We start from the raw sequence: 10,213 nt of genomic DNA, 5'->3' as shown, positions 1-10,213 counted from the left end.
ACAAGTTTCCAGTGACATTTCTCAGTAACCATAGCGCCGATGTTTGTGTGTCATATCAAACCAAAGGATGAAAAACGGAATAATCCTTTTTAATGTTTACTTTTCAAGCTGGACTTTAATGGTTCATCTATCTGTGTGCATGTGTGCGTGTGTGCGCGTGCGTGAGTGCATGCGTGTTACCTCCAAGGCAGCAATGGGACAGCTAGACAACATATAGAGGTCCTGTGCCAGGTCGTACTGATTCAAGAACATGGCCAAGTGGCCCGCCTGCAGATTCTTGTCCTCTAGACCCTGCATGATGACCAGGACAATAGAGAGGAGGCTCTCAATTACATTTTTTCAATGCAAATGAGCTTTAAAAATACATTTATATTGCCAAAGCAAGTGATAAAATGTAATAAAAACTGTTGAAAATGGGTAAAGTATATACAGTTGGAGGGCTATGTCACATTGCGTCGATATAAATTTGTTATACAGCTTTTTTTAAACAAATAGCAGCAATGTTTTGCAGTCACTTTGGGGACAAATAGCAGCATTTTTTCTCAAGACTATTTCAATAGTATACAAAAAAGCCTCAGATTTAAGATATGTTTAAAGGTAGCAGCTCTGTTTGCATGTGCAGTAGGTCTAGCGGTCTACTCGGTACAGATAGTAGTCCTTAGGGTGGTCGTCAGTAGGCTCTCTTCCTACTGACCAGACAATATAAAGTGTGTGTGTGGTTTTTACCTGGATGTCTTGCAGTGACATGACCATGCCAACGTTGCCACTCATGCGGTAGATCTGAATGGCCAGGTCCACCTCCATGTGGACCAGACAGGCTTGGCCCATCTCAGCCCAGTCGGCTGCACTGCCGGCGGACTTACACAGATCCAACGCCTCCGAGAACCTGGAGAGGACAATATAAACGAGTTTATCCACGGGTGGACCTCAAACATCATGGATGAAATGTTAGATTAGAATCTATTCAAACAGCCCCCCTTAGACTAGAGGTTGTGGTGCACAGGGAATGATAACAGCAGTGGTTCCTTAATAATGAAACTGTCAGGATGTAATAGACATTTTTAGAATCTGATCTCAGGTCAGAATGGGATAACAGTGTTCTCTGAGAAGTCCAGCTGTGCCTTGGGATTTTGTGAGAACCACACGACACAACAATACAAAAGGAATTTGCCTCATCAAAGTTGGTATTGTGATACCACACAATGGTATTTGTGTGGTATTGATATATTGTCAATGACTTGCATGAGAGGGGGAGAGGTTAGCTCCTTTAGTAGAATGTTTGAACAGTCCAATGGAATTAGGAGGTTTTGTCAGAAGCCTACTTTTCATTGCCGTTGCGACGTATTGTGAGCTTTTTATACATTTGAAATTTTTAAATGGGACATAGTGAGTACTTTCTATATCAATCTATATCATTTCAATATCAATAGTATAGTTCTACATGGCGGTATAGATACTTCTACTTAAGTAAAACAATTGAGAACTTTTCCCCCACCACTGGGCTGTACAGTATGTACTATGTAGTAATGTTGCTGACCTCTTGAGCGTGAGGGCCTGGGACAGCTGCTGGCTCAGCTCCTGGGGACTGAGAGGCTGAGTGCTGCTGGTCTGAGGCTGTCTGAGGAAGGAGTGCGTGCTCAGCGACACCTCGCTGGTGTTCCCACTCGGAGTCTGACAGGTCAGCTCCCCGTTGTACAGCAGCAAGGGCTTGTGGGAGAAAGGCAGCACGGTGTTCCCCACCAGCATCACCCGGAAACCTAGAAAGGTAGAGAGAATATTTTGCAGACATTTTATTTTGGTTTTATATTTTTGGGCCTTTTTCTGCCTTTATTTGAAATGGGGGGAGAGAGATGGAGATGGGTAGTGACGTGCAGCAAAGGTCGTCGGGATCGGGAGTCAGAACCCGCGACTGGATTAACAGCCTAGGTGCCTGTCCCAGGCCAGACATTTGATTTTTAAGTTTAACGTCATAACGTGGAACTTTCTAAATTGAACAAGTTGATTTTTATATAATCTGTCACTGGTATTATATAATTTTAGCCATAACCATTCCACATTAATGTTTGTTTGTTTGTTTCTGACAACTTCCCTAAAAACATTAGAGTGTCTGCCCCTGACACTCTAATGTACAATGTATTTATTAATCTTATTTTAAAGTCAATAGGCGAAACATGTTTCTGCATTCCAAAATATCCTTGGCACTATGAACTGATTTCTAGGGATTACAGTTTTGACAACAATTCATTCATTCAAACCTTTATTTATTCTCGAAAGACATTGAGGTCACCCTCATTTGCAGTGTCGTCGAGATACACATAATACAAAGCAAAGCAATAAACAAAAACAGAACATAACAGCAACATCTCCTCATCGAGGTGCAATTGAGCTATGTCTCTCTGTGTGTGTGTGTGTGTGTGTGTGTGTGTGTGTGTGTGTGTGTTTATCTTCCTACCGTGTATGGTGGTTTTGTGCAGTGCGTAGGTGTAGACCTTGTCATCGTCATAAGCTACAAACACTCCTCTGTCACCAGGCCAGTTCTCCCACAGCACTCCTGTGATGGTCGGGAAGAAACTGGGGAGCTCATAACAGCAGTCTCTGGGCTGGATGGGCAGACACGCACACACACAACGCATTGTGAGCTTGTAGATCAGCTATTTTCAAAAGATTATTAATTATTATTATTATTCTACATAATGAGTGCTTTCTACTTTTTGCACTTTAAGTACATTCTGATACCAATACTTTTACTCAAGTACATTTTGAATTCCGAACTTTTACTTGTAACGGAGTAGTTCTACATTGCAGTATTGATAAAAACAATTGAGCACTTTTTTCCACCACTGATGTGCTGCCGTACTACTAACATTGACGGGGGACAACAGACAGCCTCCATTCTCTTCGTCGATGACGACCATGCGCGTGCCGTTGGGGTCGGGAAACACTCTCCTCACGCCCACCGTGTGGCTGTAGGTGCTCACCGTCTGCCAGTCCTCCAGCAACACACACAGCACACTTCCCGACTGGCACACACACACGTGAAATTAAAACGTTTGAGAACCACCGGTATTGTAATTGCATAGCAGACAAACATCAAGTCCACATTACCAGCTCTGACAGTGTGATGAGAAAAAAACGGTTCCAGAAACGGTTCCAAATACGATGGAACCGATTCTCTGAACCAGGTCTGAAAAAGCACCGGTTCCGGGTCTCAACCCTAGTTACAATTAAGCCACCGGACAAAGCGCTACGCGAGGTGGCAGCTGTTCTTAATTAGGAACCTACATCAGTGCCATAATACAGGAAATCAGCAGTGAGGGCGTGGCACAGGATCTTCCCTTTTGTGTCTTCGTCTGGAAACAGTTTCATATGGCACTTGTTCTCTTTTTCCTCAGACTCCATCTATAGCGCACACACACACACACACACACACACACAGAGTAAAAGCTCACGTGGCGAATGAGACAATGAGGCATCGAATCTACAGTAGCAACAGTACAGTAAATCCTTCTAAATTTTTACCTACGTTTTCGGAATACCTTCAAATATTTATTAAAAAATGACAAAAAACGTATTGCTATATAGTGTACATATAGCAACCCCAAAAGGGGCTCCTGTCCTGAAAGTTATAGTTGCAAAAAGGCGTCCTTAATAATCTGTGGACAGGCAAACAGCATGTACATCTATCTAAATACGGTATGTATAGTATGTGAACACGTAAACAACATGCATATTGATAAATATTCTAATTTATTTATTTAATCTAAATACACACATATATATAAATCTAAATATCTAAATTTAATATACCCACACGCACACATACACAAACACACACATGCACGCACACAGTGTCCTCACCATGTGCACCTGTACTTTTCCTTCGAACAGTGCTGCTGCATAGTCTGCGTTCAGGCACATGCTGACTATTGTCCCCAGGTATTCTATCTCTGTCAGCCTGCTGTAACCTGAGTGACGCAAACAGACAGGAGTCTCACAAATTCAACGCGCTTGCACACACATGAATTAACGATTTTTGCACAAATTACTATACGCACAAGCGCCCACAAACGCATGTGCACGTGCACACACGAGCGAGCTTGCGGACACAGACACACACACACACAGAGGCAAAATTTACATAGGGTTGGTGGGTTATGTCAACCCACGGGCCCCGGCCCCCAGAGGCCGGGCGTCGCTTCCTCCTCCCGTCAGTGACGTGGCCTCCTCCTGTCACTGATGAAGAAGCGACACCCGGGCGTCGAGAGCCCCTTCTCAAACCCGTGAACGTGCGTAAAACATACCACACCACCAGCCTGGACATAAAGAATATACACAAGACTTTGGGGCAAAACTTCATATTTACCCTGCTCTGTAACCACCAAAAGTGTGTTCTTAACTTCTGAATAATTGCCGATATAAACGGTTTCTTTTACATTCTGCACATGATGCTGCTGATGAACAAGCTTGTAGGTCAATATATGGCCAAAGTAACGTGCCAGAAGTGTGCCAAATGGTCCAAATTAGCCGACAAATAATACATTTTTGCGTGTGTGTATGAGCCCTGCACGTGCGTGTGCATGTGCGGGGCTGATAAAGCCTAGTTTTGCCACTGGAAACACACCAGGTTCATGGTCTGTGAGAGCATAGAACCAGGCCCTGTTGTTCATGCCCACAGCCAGGTGGAAAGGTCCAACGGCGATGAACGTAGGCTCCACCTCCACTGCTACTGCAACCGGACTCTCCTGAGGAATGCGGGGGACACAACAACACAGAAGGAATCATCACTCTCACCCTGGGGCGCAAGGTTATTATAATAGCTTTGGATTTTTCATTATAGTTTAGTTTTAGTTAGTTCAGTTAACAAAAACGTATTTTTTTGTTTTGTTTTTCGTTAGTTTTAGTTAGTGGGGCGTCCCCGTTTTGGGCATTTAATTATAGCCAAAGATGTTAAAAAATGGGCAATCTACAAGACATCGGCTATACAACTTAAGACAGGTTGCGAGCTTGTCGATCGCTGCTCTTCTATTGAAACATTTAGCTACAGTAGTATCAAAGGTCATGTCTCACCTAGGCACAGGATCTGATACAAATCTTTTACCTGATGGTCAAGATTCAGTTTATCCAGCACATGTGTGGCGTTACTAGGTTCGAATCCCCGGTAGGAAATGAATGTTATACAGAGTGCATCTTTAAGTGCACTCTGCACTTTAAACAGCAGCAACTGTACAGCAGAAAGTGCGTGTTCCGGATGGTTTCCAAAAAAAACACTTCATATATGCCGGTTTCCAAGAAGAGTTTTAGCACAATGCTGTTTCACAGTCCCCTCCATTTAGCCAAGGACAAATTGTGCTTGAGCACTGATGTACGTATGGTATACGTGTGCATATGCGTGTGCGTGTGTGTGTGTCCTCACCCCCTCCACCTGGTTGGATACGGTGACCTCCAGCAGGGATGTAAGGTAGGCCAGCCTGGTGCCAAAGCTGTCACCCAGGATGGGTAGCCGGGTCAGGAACACATGCAGAGTCCCTCGCTGGGTGGACACAGCCAATAACTGGCCGTCGTCTGTCCAATTCATCTGGTCCAGACCTGGGAGAGAGAGAGAGAGAGAGAGAGACAGACAGTGTTGTTCGGGTTCATTCAGAATGCCTTGTCGGGGGGGGGGGGGGGGGCTCTGTGGTTGAATAGAAGAACTGTCTCACCTTTATTCTCGTCATCCAGATGAACTATGTTGCTGATATCTTTCAGATCAGACAGTTCATGGATCTTTATGCTGCAATGACATACCAATGCAACCACACACACACACACACACACACACACACACACACACACAGTTTGACACACTCATAAATATAACATATAACATGGTTATCGGCTATTATTGCGTGCGTGTGCGTGTCCGTGTGTATACCAATTGTCCCCACAGGAGGCGGCCTTATTTAAGGATGAGGAGATGGCAACACTGTTGAGGCAGTCTTTATGGTTGTGAGCCTGGTACAGTTCCTGGCCAATCTCCAAGATGTGAGTGGAGATGACCACAAAGTAGCCATGAGAGAACCCAATCAATATGTACCCGTCGCCATACCTAAGAGGAAGGGAGAAAAGAAGATCACTATAACGAGAGACAGAATCAAGAACCAAAATATCTGTGTGTGTGTGTGTGTGTGTGTGTGTGTGTGTGTGGCTGTGTTCCGTGCGTGCGTTTCTTACCAACGGTAAGCCACAATGTGTCCATAGCGAGGCTGGAAGGCTAGTTCGATGGGGTTTTCAGGGTCGCTGAGGTTGAGTAGGAACAGGTTCTTCTTCCCGACAGAAACACTCACCTGTATGAGTCAAAGTGTCACTCCTACTGACCTGCCATATCCTCTCACTTCCTTCAGTCCCATGGGAGTATAAACCATACCTGGAATAATATTGTTGCTGTCGGGCAAAAACCCACTCATCTGCATATTCAAACTTTTTGTGTTTTTACGTAAAATGAATTACTTAAAGGACCACTTCACCACTTTTCAACCTATCTTCCTATAATAGGTCCTCACTAATAATCATGATAAAATGGCACGATTTCTTTCTACTCAGTCTGTGTCTCATAGGAGGGCTGTGGGCAGTTTAGAAACCGTCTTCCAGTGACATCATCATTAGGCAGATTATTTTTTAAACAAGATTTCTTTTACAAAAATGTTTATATAGAGAACGATGGCTTCCATTTTCGCATTGCAACTTTTCAGGACTAGAAAGCCTGCAGTTTTTATTAGCTTGTATTCTCCATCGATGATGTCACTGGAAGACGGTTTCTGAACTGCCCACAGCCCTCCTATGAGACACAGACCGAGTAGAAAAGAATTGCGCCATTTTTTCATGATTATTAGTGAGGACTTATTATATGAAGATAGGTTGAAAAGTGGTGAAGTGGTCCTTTAAGCTACTTGCACGCTCAAAACGCGGCACGAAGCGGTTGTGCCGTTTGTGAAACAAGCTTGTAAATATCTGGAAACCCCTTACTTGTACTTGAACTCTATGCACAGAGACTTTTTTACTTAAACTTGTGATGTGACAATAAAGACGATTCTGATTCTATCCAACATATATTAGGTTAACATTCTAAAATATGCTTGTTTGTTGTTGCTTGTTGTTCAAATTTGCTCAGCATGTACCATTTGCTGAACAGTAGTCTTGCATAGCCAGAGACAATCAGAAATACTCTCTCCAACTAATATACATCAGTGGTCAGCTCACATCTAAATTCAGTGTGGGGGCCCAAAATTGGGTGGACCCAACAGGAATATATACAGTAGGCTACTCACAGTGCTCTCCCCTGGAGATGACCTCTCATCGGTCTTCATCAAAGAAAAGAATACATCGGCAGGCTCGCTACGCAATGATGTCTGGCCAAAGATAAGAGAGAGAGGACACCGGTTCATGTTGCGGATGTCATAAACAGACTGCTTTTTCAAATAGCGAAAGCAGTCGATCTCCAAGCTCACAATACACGTTGTGAGCTTGTAAATCGTCCTTTTTCCACAACATTTTAAAGTATAAAACAGCATTGTTAACATAATTATTCTCTGTTGAGGCGTTCTCTCACCCAAGAACAGACATCAGACTGACAAACAAAATGATGTGTGGTGTGGTGTGTGTGTGTGTGTGTGTGTGTGTGTGTGTGTGTGTGTGTGTCTTTCTGTGTATGTCTGCGTTTGAAATGCCAAATAGATCTACGAGATGGACATTTTAGCAACTCAGCTGTGACATGGCCCCTTAACCGTACAGATTAGAACCGTCTTCCTGTGTGTGTGTGTGTGTGTGTGTGTGTGTGTGTGTGTGTGTGTGTGTGTGTGTGTGTGTGTGTGTGTGTGTGCATGCGTTCGTGCAGTGTACATTACCTGTCGTATAGTGTCCCCCTCATGGCTGCTGATACTCAGGGTACGGTCATCACTGCCCAGGGCCAGTAGATTTTGAGTGCTCCAACAGCCGCAAGTGATCCTTTTGGTGTGCTTACCTAGAAGTACACGTGCATGTCAACATGTGCACGTGTGGTGAGGGAGGTGACACGGAAGAATGACGCAAGCAGGAAGGAAGGAAGGAAGGAAGGAAGGAAGGAAGGAAGGTAGGGAACAAAATCCACAAACATAATAGTCAAGTACAGTCAAGTACAGGTGAGCATGCATGTGTGTATTTACCCAGAACTGGGATCTTGCGGGAGGTTTGCTGGTTGTATATCAACAGGTTTCCCTTAGCCGTCCCAACTGCCATCACAGGACTGACTTTGGACCACACGATGAAAGACATCTGATCTCTATTGAATCCAGCAGCACATTAGAGTTTAGTTACATAAGAGGTGATTATTATCATTATTATGAATGATTATGAATCAAGCAGAAGTCCATGAAGCAAAAGGGACTGTTTAATGAACTCTTTAATGAACCTATTGTACTGGAAATTGAGCTGAACATTAATTCCAACAACTTGTCACACCTCATGCCGCTGTCAATGTGTGATGTCTTGTTCATACTGGCGTCCCAGAGGTAGATAAAGCTCGACTTCTCAGCTATCACAGCCAGAATGTCCCCATCCTTATCCCAGTCCATTCCCACACAAGTCCTGGAGACAGGGATAGAGAAGAGAGTAAATCAGATCAAACTATAAGTATGTGAAACCTGACCTGAACTATAATTAAAAACACGTACAATGCTCTTACCCTGGAAGGCTGAGTTCGTTCCTTTTGTGTCCATGTCGATCAAATATTTTCACTGTGTTGTCATGTCTGGAAAGTTACAAGAAACATTGTGTAATAGTGTAGACGTGTTGATAGATAGATAGATAGATAGATAGATAGATAGATAGATAGATAGATAGATAGATAGATAGATAGATAGATAGATAGATAGATAGATAGACGACACAGACGTATTACTCACCCTGCAACAGCAATGTAATTCCCGAGCGATTTCTGCCATTTATACTGAATGCTGGAACCTTGCCAGGCGCTGTCCGCTAGGGTGAAAACACGCTGTTGACGATATAAACATGTTTGTTTGATTGATTGATTGATTTATTGTATTTATTAACAGTTTGGACTGGAGAATTACAGTACATTTCAAGCACAACTCAATACAAAACTGTTTACTGTGGACGACACCATAAAGCATTACACTTGTTTACAATAGGGTCCACCAGGTTCAATCATAACATTAGAGACGTACTAATATACACTTCTATATAGCCAAAAAGGAAATCATCATAGAGGGAAAAAAACATATACAGTGAGGGGGAAAGAGGGTGGGAGGGGGATTCAGATTTTACGGGGGGCATGCAGTTTCGAATTGCAGCCGTCCGTAGGTGCCCTTTGAGGGTTTGAGAGCGGTTTTGAAGGAGTCAATGGATTCACATTTTGGTGGCATAGGAGCGAAAATAATTTAGTCCCTTGTTGTGACGAATCTGGGTTGCACATAATAGTCGTACTGTTACTGGACTGTCTGATACGTTTAGGATCATCATGGTGAGACTGCCTGCGTGCCTGGTAATCCGTTAACGTCAGGCTAGTTTCTAAATAGTCGCTCAATACAAGACACGCTGTCTTCCCGTTATTTGCCCATGGGATTCTCAGATTGGCTTCTAAGTAACGTTATAAACAACGATAGCTAGATACATTTTACCGTGTAAAGCAAGCGGCAGCCTGCCAAACTTGACCTGACCAAGCTCGGGGCGGAATAAAACCCACTCGTTGTCTTTAACTCAAACATAATGTTCTCTTATCATCACCCACCTTCATGATGTTTGACGTTATTTATTCATTCTTTATCTTCAAAACATCTTCTCTGCAACAGTTGTTCGTATCCCACAATGCTTCACTCGTAGCGTCCGCTGCAGAAGCGATGTCATAGCAACAGCCAGCAAGCAGCAGCCAATGAGCCGCTAGCTAGCTGTGTGTTCAGAACGTTGTCATAGCAACAGTCAGCAGCCAATGAGCTGCTAGCATACGCTGCTAGCACTAGCACTGTGTCAGAACATTCGTCAAGAGAGGTAGAGTCTGTCTTCCGGTCATCGGACTTAGAAAAAGAGTAAAGGTCCAGTTTTATATTAAACGCAACTTATGAAGCACTGTAGAACCAGTAGTGGAAAGTAGGCTAAATTACACCTACATTTACTTGTACTTTACCTACGTATATTTTTTAGGAATTTGTAGATTTGATTATTATTACAAAACACCATGAGA

At 43.4% G+C, this 10,213-nt stretch overlaps 1 protein-coding gene across 2 annotated transcripts in view; it reads right to left on the bottom strand.

The window, feature by feature from the left end:
* wdr19 (WD repeat domain 19) overlaps positions 1 to 9,808 on the bottom strand; it is a 30,510-nt gene extending 20,702 nt beyond the window's left edge. The window contains exons 1-19 of one of the 2 annotated variants that reach the window (XM_083766210.1): positions 9,764 to 9,808; positions 8,916 to 9,007; positions 8,696 to 8,761; positions 8,473 to 8,598; positions 8,178 to 8,293; positions 7,881 to 7,996; positions 7,305 to 7,385; positions 6,211 to 6,323; positions 5,912 to 6,085; positions 5,700 to 5,770; positions 5,414 to 5,586; positions 4,622 to 4,742; positions 3,859 to 3,965; positions 3,283 to 3,399; positions 2,865 to 3,020; positions 2,453 to 2,600; positions 1,538 to 1,757; positions 727 to 886; positions 181 to 291 (exon numbers count right to left, since the gene is read on the bottom strand). In XM_083766210.1, the coding sequence (XP_083622336.1) occupies positions 181 to 291; positions 727 to 886; positions 1,538 to 1,757; positions 2,453 to 2,600; positions 2,865 to 3,020; positions 3,283 to 3,399; positions 3,859 to 3,965; positions 4,622 to 4,742; positions 5,414 to 5,586; positions 5,700 to 5,770; positions 5,912 to 6,085; positions 6,211 to 6,323; positions 7,305 to 7,385; positions 7,881 to 7,996; positions 8,178 to 8,293; positions 8,473 to 8,598; positions 8,696 to 8,761; positions 8,916 to 9,007; positions 9,764 to 9,769 (2,274 nt within the window). In that variant the 5' untranslated portion in view covers positions 9,770 to 9,808. Of the gene's footprint in view, positions 1 to 180; positions 292 to 726; positions 887 to 1,537; positions 1,758 to 2,452; positions 2,601 to 2,864; positions 3,021 to 3,282; positions 3,400 to 3,858; positions 3,966 to 4,621; positions 4,743 to 5,413; positions 5,587 to 5,699; positions 5,771 to 5,911; positions 6,086 to 6,210; positions 6,324 to 7,304; positions 7,386 to 7,880; positions 7,997 to 8,177; positions 8,294 to 8,472; positions 8,599 to 8,695; positions 8,762 to 8,915; positions 9,008 to 9,763 lie in introns of those variants that run through there. The other variant, XM_083766211.1, reaches the window with a different exon arrangement.
* Between the last annotated feature and the right edge of the window lie 405 nt (positions 9,809 to 10,213).

This window comes from Protomyctophum parallelum, assembly GCF_964188405.1.
Source record: "Protomyctophum parallelum genome assembly, chromosome: 5".
NCBI classification, from domain to species: Eukaryota; Metazoa; Chordata; class Actinopteri; order Myctophiformes; family Myctophidae; genus Protomyctophum; species Protomyctophum parallelum.
This window is presented reverse-complemented; position numbering and strand designations above follow the sequence as displayed.